We start from the raw sequence: 14,518 nt of genomic DNA on the forward strand, positions 1-14,518 counted from the left end.
GACCCGCTCCCCCACCAGCCAGAGCGAGGGCTCGGGCTAAAGGGGTAGGGCTCCTGGCAGCTGCCACTACCTCAGCTTTTGCTGGGGCACAGGCAGCCCCAGAAGCACGATGGTCAGAGGCTCCACCACTGCAGCCAGAGATCACCGTGGCCATAACCAGACCCCAGGCCTTTGCAGGGGCACGGAAAGCTCTATTGACACCAGAGACAAAAGGCCCTCCACTGTGACCAGAGCTGGGGCTCTGTCCATGTCAGAAGCGTTGCTGACCGTGGCATTGTTCTCCCCAGGGTGTTGGCGGCCACCATGCAAAATGCCACCACTGCGACCAGAGGCTGGGCAAAAGTCCACTGGCTAGATGACCCAGGTCTGCAGACTGCATCCAGTCCATGGGCTGTATACTGGACACTTCTGCCTTACAGCATTTTTCTAGTTAGGTACTGATTGTTTTAAAGATTTTTTTTCTAATACATTCCTTCAAAGATTTAATGAAACAACTTTCCTTAAAATAAAATCATGGAGAACTAAACATCCACTTAAAGCTTTATTTCCTGATAGCATCTTCCCCAACAACTGATTGCTTTAGGCTACTTACAGACATAAAAACCCCCCACCAAACAATGGCACATTACTTTAAACCCCAGGGACCCCTGCGCCAAGCCCAGCACATGCCCGAAGGGGTACCACATCAGTTCAACCCAGCTCCCCAATGTCCTTATCGATCAGGAGCTTTAGCAGGGCTTTTTTGGCACTTTTATCTAATAGCTGATTGAATCAGTTTTAGATGAAAGCACCAAAAAGCCCTGCTCAAGTGCCTGATCTATTTAGACACTGGGGAGCTGGACTGAACTAATGCACTGCTTCTTCTGGGAAAGCATTTTTTTTTCAGGTGTCAGCAGCCTTAGTGATTTTGGTCATAAAACTGCAATAACTCATGTTAAAGTGATTATAATTAGTTCTAACATACCCTAAATTGAGGGAAATACAAATACCAAACGTGTAGCTATTGCAGGAAAATTAGACCATAATGGAGTATCAAAACAAGATAGAAAAATCATCACATGATTTTTGTTCATTCAGGTTCTTATCACTACAATACTGAGCACCTACCAAAATAAACTAAAAGCAAGAATGAAGTCAATAGCTGTACTAGATTTTTTCACCTTTCTGAGAGCTTGCTAGAATTATTCTTGATGTTTGCATGTGTGTGAAACTTAGAAGCAGCCACTTTCTTTTCCCCTCAGTTGCTGCTGACGTAAAGCAAGCTAAAGGAGGCTCCTGTACTTAAGGCAGTGAGCTCTGTGGACATCCTTACCTCTTCTAGAAGGCAAAAGTCTTGGCACAGATACCAAGAAAAGTATATTCTCCACTCACAAGCCAGTCTCATTGGCAATTTCATCTTTCCTGTGAAACGCAACTCAAAGGAAATTACAGCATCTTAGCCAGACATGCTTTTAGATAACTAAGTTCAATATACGAAGTGCTTTAAGATTTCAAGATAATACCTGTCAACCATCAGCATGGAAGCGAAGTCCCAAGCAGAAAACCAGGCAGATTTGGACCACCAGATGCTGTTGCTGAGGACCTGGGTTGCCATATTTTATACAGGAAGGAGCTTTAATTTTAGCACACTAATTTCTAAATAGGGCAAGTTTTAGTAATCCAATCTGGAAGTTACAAAGACATAAAGCTACTGTTATTGCTACATACCATGTCAGTGATAGTAAGGGGTCCAGAGTTCCTGCCAGCTGCAGAGAGAAGATAGCATCTGTGGCAAATATAGCAAAGTGTGTGTTCAGAAAAAGTTAGGTAAATTCTCAGACCATGAAGAAATTTGGCAATCTGAGACACTACTTTCTAGCTTTTCAAAATATTCCCCATTTCCAATAAAGCAATCTTCACCATGATTTAAATTCAGCCAACCACCTCAGCCATCCACATGCTAACAGTAGCAAAGTACAAGGACAGTTATTGGAAGGGAGATATCAAGCAGAGCATCACATGCATATTGGTAACATCTGGGAACATTGTCTTATGATCGCCCTAATGGCTTTGCCATCAGCAAAGAACAAAATAAACATTGGTTACAGAATGGTGAGAGATCTCTTAAAAGACAAGTTTCCCATTATTATTTGTAATACAGCTAGAAAGGAAGGATGTCAGCCAATTCAGTGTTTCCTCATTAAATTTTGCTGGGTGCGTCCAGACGAGCGTGCACGTGCCTCTTGCCCTGCCTCAAACTTGCAACGCAGGGAGAAAATTAGACCCCTGGATATCCAGGGGTCTAAAAACAAAAAGAAACAAAAAATAGCAGAACAGGACACAGCCCTGGAGCATGCCCTGAGGCAACTGGACGCTGGGTCCTCCAGGGAGATGCTCTGGCTGCCAGAGCATCTCCATGGTTGGCCCCTCGCCCTTTGCCCCTCGCTTCTGGTTGGCCCCTCGCCTTGCCAGGGCTCCAATGCCAGTAAGTGGGTGGGGGGCTGGAGGAGGGGGGAGAGTACCATGGGGGGCCCCCCGCCAGCCCTGCCTGCTCCCCCAGCCACTGGGTCCTGCCACCAAGGACCCGGCCCGGCTGGGAGACAGAGGGACCCCAGGGCCGGCAGGACCCAGCTGGGCCCCGGTCCCCGCGTGCCGCGCTGGGTCCTGTCACCAAGGGCCCAGCCCAGCTGGGTGGCAGAGGGACCCCAGGGCCGGTAGGACCCAGCTGGTCCTGGCACACAGTCCCCGCGCGCTGCACCAGGTTCTGCCACCAAGGGCCTGGCCCAACAGAAGAGGCCCCAGGACCCGGCTAGGCCTGGTGCGCAGTTCCCACGTGCTGCCCCAGGTCTTGCCGCCATGGCTCAGAGTGCCCCACGCCTGCTGCTGCTAAAAATAAGTTATGGGCCCTGGGAGGGGGGGCTGTGACCCTCCAGCGGGGCCCTGTGAGGAGGGGCATTCCATGTGCTGTGGGGGGGAGGACTGCACCCTGTGGGGGCCAGGGGACCCACCCCTCCTGAGCAGTGCCCCCACAAGGTCCCCCACACCCAGTCCCCCCAGCAATCACCCCATACCTACTCACAAACCAACCCACATCACTCCACACACCCACCCACATTCCCCAACAGCCCGTCCCACCCCCTTCCTGCAAACACCACCTTCCCCTATCACACACCCATCATGTGCAAAGAAAACCAAAAGTACATATCAACACATATAGGTATTTAGAATTTATTGTATCATGATGATAGCGTGTGCACATGCGCATGTGCAGAGTGGTCTTTTGTGTTAAGTGTGGAAAAACATGGATTTGGGGATATTTTTAAAAATGGATTTGGGATGCTGCTGCAGCAGTCCAGCTGGCACAAGGGGAAGTGTCCCCAGGTACCAAGTGGCTGAACCCCAGAAGCTCCAGAGAGCGAGTAGCCCTGAGCTGCTTGCCAGGGCAGGTTTTTGTACTGCTGGGGCCAGGACAGGACAGCTTTTTATACTGCTGGGGACAGCACAGGTGATGGCCCCAGGCTCTAGCTCCCCCTGGCTGCAGATCCGGGAAGAGCCAGGCAGGGTTATTTTGCCCCATGTGGCACAATTTGCTCCATAACAAAGTGCATGTCTGAGCACCTGCGCTGAGGCAAAAAGCACCAGCTCAAATTTGCACCACTTCTATTTGAGCTGCTGCAAATGCATGTGCTTGCATGTGTGGACGCACCCGCTATGTCTACAAGCAGAACGACATACTGTGACCAGAGTATCAATGCTGAAAAACAAAACTAATGTTATGAGAACTAGGCACTATTCACTCTAACTTCCTCCGAACATTGTGGATTGAAAACTGACTCCGTCAATAAACTCAGTTCCTAATTCTCCTCTCACTTGGTTGAGAATCAGGACTAATCCCATGTTTTCATAAATAAAAGTGTGAGGAAAAAATCAAGCCATGAGAGTTTAACGGAAGAACACGTATTTTGTTTAACTAACTTCATGCATTTAAGATATATCAACTTTAATCATTCTTTCCTATGATGTGGAGCATAAATCAAGTTGCTAATAATCAGAATTATAATTATAACAAATGTTAATGAATAATCATTTTTGTTACCAGTAAAAACAAGACAGTATTGCAATCTATTTTACCTATGATAACTATGTTCAAGCTTCATGTGGCCTTGAATCCGGATCTTTAGAAAAATTATGCTCATAAATGCTCAGTTATAAATTTATATTCTAAACCTAAGGAGCCTTTACAGGATGAGTTATCATCTCTGTAAGAGTTACCATAATCCCACTGCACCAGCACTGAGAAGTGGTTTGTATTCTGAAATTATTCTCAGAAGGCCATGAATATCTGATTGTAAAAATTTCTTTCTTCACAAGGTGTTATTGCCTAGTAATAACCAAAAAGGAGAAGTGAGTGTGCCTCCTAGATTGTATGTATTTCATGAAAAATACTTGCTATTGCTTTTTTTTCAGAACTTTACCTCAACTAGTTCTAACCTTGTGAGACCTTCTTCCTTAGAAGTTTGGGCTATACATTTTTCTCTGTTTCTTCCATCTATGCAGCCACAGGTGTTGGAAGTATTTGTAGGAAAAAAGCAGAGGTACAGAGGGAATTTCACAGGGTGATAACAAAAAGCAGCAGGAGGACATTACAAACTGAGAATATGAGGAGAAACCGCAAAGACTGCTGAAAGTAGTCTTTGATGGTACATATCTTTTGTTTAGAATGGTCCTATTGAGGAATTTGAGGAGAGAGCAGGATTGGAGCAAACTATTCATTTCTAAGTATCTGAAAAGAAGATCAGAAGGAAAACCAAGTAGCCATGTTGCAAGGTGTGGGGATTAGACCTGTGAGCCATTCCAAAGCCTCAGAAAAGAGAAAGGAGCCAGCAAACTTAACCCTGGAAGAGTTGTTGTTGCAAGAAATGATGAAAAGATAAACAAGTTTGAAGGCCTGTCAGAATGAGATGATCTGGGAGGTCATCTAGTCCAACCCCCTGCCTGATGCAGGATCATCCCTATCCAAACCATCCAATACAATCTATCTAACTTTTTAGTTACATTACCATCAACCCCAACACAACACAAAACATAACATCGAACCTGCCACAGGTAAAACAGGGGGACCACAGAGGCCAACATCCTTCATCTGTAAAAAGTTGTTAACATGCACTTAAGAGATTCCAGGTAGAGGGCTATGCCCCCCCCTCCCCCACTACAAAGGGGGGCAAAAACCCCCACAGCCAATACCAATCTGATCATAGGGTAAAATTCCTTCTTGACCCCAAATATGGCCAATGGTCTGACCCCAATTAAATGGATTCTTTTAGAATCTCACTAATAAAAGGGATTCTTTTAGAGGTTTGGTTTTATCTGCTATAATGTACACTAGTACAAACAATACAATACTTTTCTCTCTCCCCCCCCAAAAATGTGGAAAAATGCAATAATTTCAGTTTGTTCCCCCACCATCAGAATTCCTTCTAAGAAAGTACACAGTTGTAAATTTATTCCCATATGTAGTAGTATGTGATTTTTCAATACTATTTCTATTCTTTCACATACTAGAGGTTATGCATCATAACCTCCCAGTGGAACAAAACTGGGAATATGAATATTGGCAAATCAGAACAAATCTAGTTTGTAAGCCTGTGACTGACAATGGCTAAGACTATGGTAGATGCATAAAATAATACACCCTGGGCACGTCTACACATGCAATTAATTTGAAGCAATAAACTACAGAACACATCACACCAGTGTTTATTGTTCCTAGGTGCCGTATTTGAATGTGCATCCAGGACTGTGGCATGTTGAGCCGGGATGGCACTGCCCCGGCTGGCAGAGGGCCCAGGGGGTTAGTTGCCAGCCAAGGGCTGCTCCAACCTGGCTCAATGTGCTGCAGAAGGGCTAGCTACGGCAGGGCTAGCCAGCAAGCAGCACCCTTGTGCCCCAGCCAGCCCCATCAGCATCTACATGTGCGTTGTTATACATTAAATATTCTGCTGCAGGACAGTACTTGCATTTACAAGTACCAACCTGTGGTGGAATTTATTAGTTTACTGCACTCTAATAAAGGCACATATGTAGATGCTGAGACATTTAATGTGGAGCTAAATTAGGTAACTCTACAGTAAACATCTCATGTAGACACACCCCTCAATAGTATTTTCTTCCTAACTGCAAATAATTACTAATTAATTTATGCCTTAAAGCAGAGGAGAGCAATTATTTAGGCTGATGGGCCACTTAAGTTTTGGTGAGCTGTGAAGGGTTGCAGAGATAAAATCTTTCAGAAGATACAATTTTTAACAAATTATAGATAAAAACAAATCACATAGTAAAAATCAAACATCATATTTTAATTTTATTTCAAAAAAAAATTTTTGTCCTGATTTATGTTTAAGTAGTGTATATAGATGCATTTGCATAATAGCTCAAAGTCTTACTCTTGTATACTACCCACACGTTAGGTCCCAGGAGCTGGCCAGGGGTTGAGTGGGCAGGTGCAGCAGAACTCACCCCAGTGGTGCAGGTCCGCCTTCCCCACATCTGGCTTGTGGCTGCTCCCATGGCATTCCACGTGGGGTCAAGCTCCACCTGCTCCCACCCCAAGCAGCCCATACCATTCTCCCTCCCACGCCTGGCCTGGGCTCAACAGACAGTACCACCCTGGGCCTGCCCCAGTTACCACATGCAGCTTCCCAGTGGGGCTGCTGCCACAGCTTCCTGGTACAGCTTGGTTCCTCTACCTGCTACCTCCTCCTTTTTCTGCTGTGCTGCTCTAGGCAGTGGGTAGCATGAGGAATCAACAGCAGCTGTGGGGACATGCGCCAGGCACCACATGCCCAGCCCCACGTCAGGTGGAAGCTGCAGTCGGACAGCTCCTGCCCCAACACATCGGACTCTGGCTCTGGCTCCAGCTCCCAGCTGCCCTCCACCCATTTAGCTGGCTGCACGTGGCTGCTCATTGCACTGGGTGGGCGGAGAAGGTGGAAGCTGGCTGGGAGCCGGAGCCCTGTGCACTGGGGCAGGTACCACGCAGCTGCAGCTTCCCCTCCCCCCCACCTGAAGTGGCACAGAAGGAAGGGGCAGGAGAAGGAGGAGGAAGAGCCACTGGAGGAGGGGAAGCCAAACAGTACCTGGGCAACTGCAGCAGCAGCCCCACCAGGAAGCTACGCATGCTGCCTGAAGGCAGGGCCAGGGCAGTGCTGTCTGGCAGGCACAGGACAGCTATAGCCAGGAGTGCAACACAGGCTGCCATCAGCGGGGCTCAGCCCCATATGAACTGCCATGGGGGCAGCCATGGGCTGGATCCAATCAGTTGGCAGGCCAGATCCAGCCCATGGGTGCTATTTTGCCCGCCTCTTCCCTAAAGCATAAGTGTTTATACAGGCATGTCGCATCGTACGTGCATTTAACTTGAGCGAATTCAACTATATGCGGGTGGGGAGGGGGGGCGGGGCTTGAGTCTGCACACGGCGCTGCCGCTTACCTGGAGGCCCAGCCACCACCCCCCCGCCACCTCGGGGGCGCCTGCCTAGCCCCCCCAACCCCCCCCGCCGCTGCAATGGAGCCGTGCCTGGAGCTGTGTGGCCGACCGCCGGGCGTGGTGGTGGCCGGGCGGCACGCAGCCATCCCCACCACCACTCCGTGTTGCGCCACTGCTGCCAGCCACACAGCTCTAAGCGCGGCTCCACGGCAGCAGCGGGAGGTTTTGGAGGCAGACAGTCACCGCTGGCACAGTAATATGTGATTTTGTGAGGTTTGACCTAGAAACTACTATGCAAAGCCCAAGCAAAAGTGAATGTTATGTGACAAATGCCCATCTGCAATGATAAGGAGGAGACAGTCTTAGATAAAGGAGGCTTGAAAACAAAAGCAGAATCAGAGGACTGGGTCAAAGAGCTCATTAAAATACTAAAAATCACACCCCTAGGTGGGGAGAAAGTATGCTAATGAAACATACATGTATGTAAATGAGATACATAGCTAAAACACAGGTATAGAGACATGCTCAGTAAAGACTCCTTGCGTCACTCCTTTATAACCAATTAGCAAACAAGAATGCTTATGAAGGTCTAAAACCCCTGCATAAAAGATGCTTAGAATTACAAATCTGTGTGCTTGTTACGTGAAATTATTCCGCTTGCACCTTTTATTGCTGGCAATACATCTTCTTTATACTTTCACCCCTGGTATCTTTATTGGCCTTTGCATACCGGGCACGATCCCAGACTTGAGCTGGGGCTCAACAATTTCACTATACACGATTTTCGCCTTTACGTGCTGCCTTTAGAACGTAACCGCCGCATAAGATGTGACATGCCTGTATAACTTACGTGTTGTACTAGGGCTACAATGTTGTAGCCTTGATGGTCCACAAAACCTCTGAGATGCAAGGATCTCATCTAATCTTTTATTGGACCAACTGTAGAGTTGGGAGAGTTGCCGGACAAGCTTTCAGGCATCAAGTCCCTTCTTCAGGTCTGCATCCAAAAGCTTGTCAACAGCCCTCCCAAATATACAGTTAACTCAGTAAAAATTACCATAAAACTCCTTGCCTCTTGGCTATAACTTGAATCTTCCAGTTTATGTAGATAGAACCTACCAGCTTCACTTATAACCCTACATAACTGCCCAAATACATAAACTTCCTATATGGCACATGTATTTTAAAAAATGGTACCAAAACTGTTAAAAATTAGACAAAATGTAGCTGAATTGGTACAGAGGTACATAAAGTTTATAATCCAATTAAAGCATATTGGCTCCAATTAAACAATCCTGCTGCAGGATTTTCTACTTTCTTGTTCCTCCAACAAAATGCTTTCCTACTCTTCATAATTAGGTTTTATTTGAAACTTTCTAATAGAAACATGCTTAGAAGGAAGTAGGAAGGCTGAGCCAATGAGGGCTGTGATTAGGAATTTGAAAAGTGGCTGTTTCAGTTCCCAGTCAGTCATCTTGTTTCCCAATTCCCTCAACTCACAAATTGATAAGAAATGCTCTGCTATCTCATCTCCCACTTACAGTTTCACTACTCTTTATTCAACTCTATATCAAGTGCTTCACACTCAGACTACAGGTGTAGCACCTCTAATTACTCTTTTATTTCCCCATTAATAAAAGAATGCTGGGAACACTGGAAATTCCCTGCCTGTCCCATCCCCCACCACACCTCCCAAAACAAACCCTCAATGAACCTATTGGAGGCCCAACATATAGACTGTGAAACACCTGCTATCCATTTCCCAATGCAGACTTGAATGGCTATTTCGGTACTCCCCTCTACAATGTCTAATAGTCACACAGGTCTCATTGTACCATATTTTCACACATATAACAACATGACCATATAATATGAATGAAGTTTTTAAAAGTCATTATAAAGAACTTTTTTCTAGAGATATGGCTACAGAGAGAAGGGATAAAGAGCCTAGTCTTCAGATGATTCACCTTCCCTTTCCAACTTAACTAAAACCCTACTTGCTGCTGAAGACTGACCTCTATGGGTGGACCTATGATCTTGAAAAGAGTTAAAGAATTGTGAACTAGAAGAGACCAGGAGCCCTGGTAGACAGGAAAACTGCCCAAAGAAGGGTTAGCTTGATTAATGGGTTGATCATTAAAAAACAGAAAGGATTCACACCTGTGAAGTGAAGAACAATAGTTCATTTACTCAGTGAGCCATTAATGAGCCATTGACTCCCTCAGATGCCCAAATAGTAATACTAGAGCTGTTGCACTGTGAAGCAAGAATCAAAGCAGGGTGATTTTATCTCAGTCAAAAAAAATATCAGTTTCCCTTTTAATACATACACCTCAGTTTTAAGGGGGTTGAGTTAGGGGAGAAAGGTGTGCACTGTGATCAAATAGAACAGTTACTTTAGGTCTCTAATATGAGTGGTTCACATAATTTTTCTATTACATGTCACTTTGCCTTTATTCTCAGTATGTTTCATGTTGAATATGCAGAATTTAATTAACCTTGATTAAATTCTTCAGTCTACTCTAAATAAGTTTATCTTCAAATTCTGCTACTTCAATGTTTACTTCCTTTTCCAGATAACTAATATACTTAGTAGCAATTGTCAGCATATAGTTTATTCGTGTAAAATGGTTAATATGGTGAAAAACAGACTATTTAGTCCCACTGTTTTCCGTCTCCTTGCTAATTTCACAATTATCTCAGCTCTACTTTTCACCCATGGTTATTTATTGTTCTTTCTAAATAGCCATACCATTGACTTTATCAAGTTTTATTTTTTATTTTGTAAATTCAACTAAGTTTTTCTACAGGTTCTGAGAGAAAAAAAGTTGGAGACAGATGATTTTTAAGGAAAGCCACACTGCTTTGTTTTCACTATATCATAACTGTTATGTAGATATCTTCCATTCTGTTTAAGCTGTTTTAATCAGATTGTTTCCATCACACCTGACAAGGGATGTGCTTGGGGGCCCTTGGAATCAGTCTCTATTTCTTTAAAAGCCAAACCTTTAGAAAAGGGGTATTTTAGAGTTCTCAAGTTAGAATGGTAAATCAAATCTTGTTACAGTTATCTGTTCCTCTGTACCCCAACTCCCAGGATTTCATCTTTCCCTCTCTGTTAAGGAGCTCAGTTCTTAAAATGGGGCCTTCTTGGTTGCCATGTGGGACCAGGAGGGAATTTTTCCCCTCCTGCTGCTATATGTGTCAGCATGTGTTTTAAGCCTTCCTCAGAAACACTGGGTGATGCAGCCAAAGCTGGGGATTTTGACTGGGGTGTACCATTGCCCCTGCTGGGATTTAAGCCTAGAGGTTTCAGGCTAGAGGGTCTTGTACCTCCACTAAAGGTCAGACCGACTGTCATATTTGGAGTCAGGAAGCAATTTGACCCCATGGTTAGATGGGGTGTGGGTTTCTGCTTTCCTCTGTAGCAACAATGAGGTTGGGGAGCTCTTCCTGGGATCTCTCAAGCCTTTTTTTTTTTTTTTTTTTTAAACTAACCTTGGCAGCAGCAGAATGTTACTTTACCTGTGGCAGATTAGGGTGTTACATCTTGTGGTTGTGTCAGGGCTGACTGTATTATTTTTTCTAATAGATTATTAAACTATGGCTTTGTATATCGTGGTTTGGATAGGGATCATCCTGCCACAGGCAAGGGGTTGGACTGGGTGACTTCTAGATGTCACTTCCAGCCCTACTTCTCTGACTCCATGAACAAAGAACTCCATCTTTTAGGATCACAGGAAAGGATGGATGGAAGGGACCTCATAAAATCATCTAATCCAGTCACCTGATCCAGGTAGGATCATCCCTGACTTAAACCATCCCAGCCAAGTGTCTTCATAACCTTCTCTTGAAAATTTTCAGGGATGTAGAGTCTACAACTTCTCTAGGTAGCCTATTCTAATGCTTGACCAACCTCAGAGTCAGAAAGTTCCTCTAAATCTCTAAACTAAGTTTCCTTACCATTGCTCCTAGTCCAGTTCCCTACAGGCACAGAGAAAAGACTATCTCAAGCCTCTTTAAAATCACCCTTCAGATATTTAAAGATTGTTATCAATTCCCCCTTTAGTCTTCTCTTCTTCACATTACATAACCATAGTACTTTCAGCCTCTCCTCAAAACTCATGGATCCAAAGCCTCTATCCATTTTTGTCATTCTCCACTGGACTTTGCCTACATCTTCCTTGAAGTGTAGGGCACAAAACTGGACACAGCACTTCAGGTGCTGTGATATACCTTGACTTTAGTATGGCTTTTAACACGGTCTCCCATGACATTCTCATTAACAAGCTAAGAAAATACAGACTAGAAAGTATTGTAAGGTGGATACAAAACAGATTGGATAACTGTGCTCAATGGGTGGTCATCAATGGTTCAATGGCTAATGAGGATAAAGTATCAAATGGGGTTCCCCAGGGATCTGTTCTGGGTCCAGCATTGTTTAATTTCTTCATTAATGATTTGGATGATGGGATTGTTTCCTGTCAGCTCTGTGTTCCTGAGGGAACCCTGGCACCCAGCGTGCTGGACATACAAAGGACTTTTTCTATTCCCGCCCCCCCCAAATCTAACCAGAACTAAGCACAAGAAAAGTTTAATAGGCATCTCAGGCCGTACATTCCCCAGTCCCAGTATGGGAGGCCTATTTAAACTTGACTGACTGAAACTCCGTTGTCAGGCTAGGGAATGCTGAGGCAAGAGACCGAGTCAGAAGAGGCATGGGCAACATTTAAACAATGGTTAAAGGATTATCATAACATCCAGCCCATTGGAGCCCTGACCACAAATGCTGTCATGCTTTTTCCGGGAAGACTGGTGGAAGTCCTCCCCACAAAGTTTATGAACACTCCAAGTAATCCCCTTAAGTATGTTAAAAGACTACAGTAAGATCTGAAAGTCATGCTAAGCTGAGGCTTATTCACAACAGGTAAAATACAAAACACAGATGCTGACTTCATAGTGCAAGCATAGCTAGGCCATCTGAGAAGAAATAGTGTGGTATCCCTTCCAGTTCATCTTCTATATTCATAATAATTTCAAGCCGGCTCCTACGTGTCTGGTTACTCCTTAAAACTTTGTGTTTTTCCTGGTTGTTAATCAGTTTCTTGACATGTTCCAAACCAGATAACCCCTTGTCACTGAAAAAGGTAATTCATTTAAATTGAAACTGTTTATATAACAGGATTTTCCATCAATTACAGCTTGAGACCCTCTTGATTTACACAATTAAAAGAATGCTTTGAAGAGGCTGGACTAAAGGTATAAGAAAGCTGTAAAGCAGCAAACAGTGTGCTTCAAGAGGGAGAAATCTCTCTGACACCATCAACTGTTGTTCTCAGGAAACTGAGATAAACAGATAGTCTCTTCTGGTTGCCTGTTTAACCTTCAACAATCATGCTAGGAACTCTGACTGTCAACAAACCACCCAAGTGCCTTGGAATGGTGAGATCCCAGCTCTCTCTTTTTCTCTCTAGGCATAGCTTTCTGAACCTGAATTTCATTAGTTACACTTGAGCTAGGTTTCCCTAAATACCATGAACCAGGGTAACATTGTAATTGTTATTATTACTGGTACCATCATAAATTTCACATACTTAGCAATAAATAACTTTTATAGTCAAACTGGTAGTAACCAGGTGCATTTTTCCTTGTCTACTTCCCCTTCCCCCCTTGCTCTGCAGCAACCCTTCTTTTATCTCAACCAAAGATCCCTGTAAAGCCCAAAAACACTGTGGGGTCTGCTCATCAAGAGGCTATCACTACTAGGACAGTTAGGGCAAAAGATTGGGAGGTGCCGAGTTTGAGACACGTAAGGGGATCAGCTTGTATAGGCTGACTGACCCAGTTTGGCTCAGATGTGCCCTAATGAATTGAATGCTGGCCCATGAGAGTGTCAGCTGGACACCCAGCCTGATTCAGAGGTATTCTGTTCACCTGTGCGCTTGTGTCTAGCTCCATTTTATTGTTACCTTAATGAACTGATTCCTGGCATATGAGGATATCAGCCTGTACATGCTGATCAACCCGGCGGGTCAGGCGTGTCACGTTAATCAGTGTGCGTATGTATTTGACTGATTTGGTGGCTGGAGGAGCCCAGATCCATTGGAACCGAGTCCTGCAAGATAGCTCCACTGGGGGTGAGGACTTGCAGAAAGGACAGTTACAGCTCAATATAGAAACACAAGTAACACAAGCGGCACATTGACAGAATTAGAGACCCAAGAAATGTACCCCTAATAAATGAGCGCACCCCAAAGTGGTAGGCAAATTTGGTAACAAGATAGGGTACACACTTAGCAAATTTGCAGATGACACCAAGTTAGTAAACATGCAGACACTCTGGAATGTATGGGTACGATCCAAAACGTCCTAGATAAACTGGAGAAATGGTCCACAAATCAATCAGATGAGATTCAACAAGGACAAGTGCAAATTCCTGCACTTGGGATGACATAATCGCATGCCCACTGTTCACTCATATTCAGCTTTTGGTCTGCATAACCTTCGGCCTAGCCAATCATTGTCATTTGTATTTGCGCATGAAGTGAATTTGCACGTGTGCAACGTATGGCTTTGTGGTCCGTGGTTGAAGACCTTCTTCAAAGAAATTACTTGACTTCTCTGCAACATCAAACAAAACAAGAAAAGGATGTTGCAAAGAAATTAAGTGGTTTCTTTGTAAAATACTTCCCCCCCATAAAAGCCCACCCCAGAATCACTCTTCATAGTTAAGGATGAAAGTGTCTCAACATATTAGTGACTTAACAAAAGAAACGCACTTATTTTTCATTACAATAGAAACAGTGAGCTTAAAATAATATCGGGCAAAAAATGAAGAAAAAAATCAATGCTAAACAGGCTTGTTTTCATACACACATCCCAGGTCCACAAATTCCTTTCATCAACAGTAGTTCAAAGTTCCAAGAAACAGCTTGCAGATTTCCTGGTAGTCTAATAAACCACCTAATTATTTTGCTAGATTCTTACTTTTCACATTTTTAAATAGCTTGTTATTTGTCTCTTGTCTTTAAACCCCTGTTCCTATGGAGTCCT

General features: G+C 44.3%; 1 protein-coding gene across 1 annotated transcript in view; it reads right to left on the bottom strand.

The window, feature by feature from the left end:
* Positions 1–14,518, bottom strand: part of UBAC2 (UBA domain containing 2) — a 199,738-nt gene that overhangs the window by 113,572 nt on the left and 71,648 nt on the right. The window contains exons 5-6 of the mRNA XM_025208617.1: positions 1,708–1,765; positions 1,503–1,582 (exon numbers count right to left, since the gene is read on the bottom strand). Of these exons, the coding sequence (XP_025064402.1) occupies positions 1,503–1,582; positions 1,708–1,765 (138 nt within the window). The remainder of the gene's footprint in view (positions 1–1,502; positions 1,583–1,707; positions 1,766–14,518) is intronic.

This window comes from Alligator sinensis, unplaced genomic scaffold, assembly GCF_000455745.1.
Source record: "Alligator sinensis unplaced genomic scaffold, ASM45574v1 scaffold744_1, whole genome shotgun sequence".
In the NCBI taxonomy this organism is placed as follows: domain Eukaryota; kingdom Metazoa; phylum Chordata; order Crocodylia; family Alligatoridae; genus Alligator; species Alligator sinensis.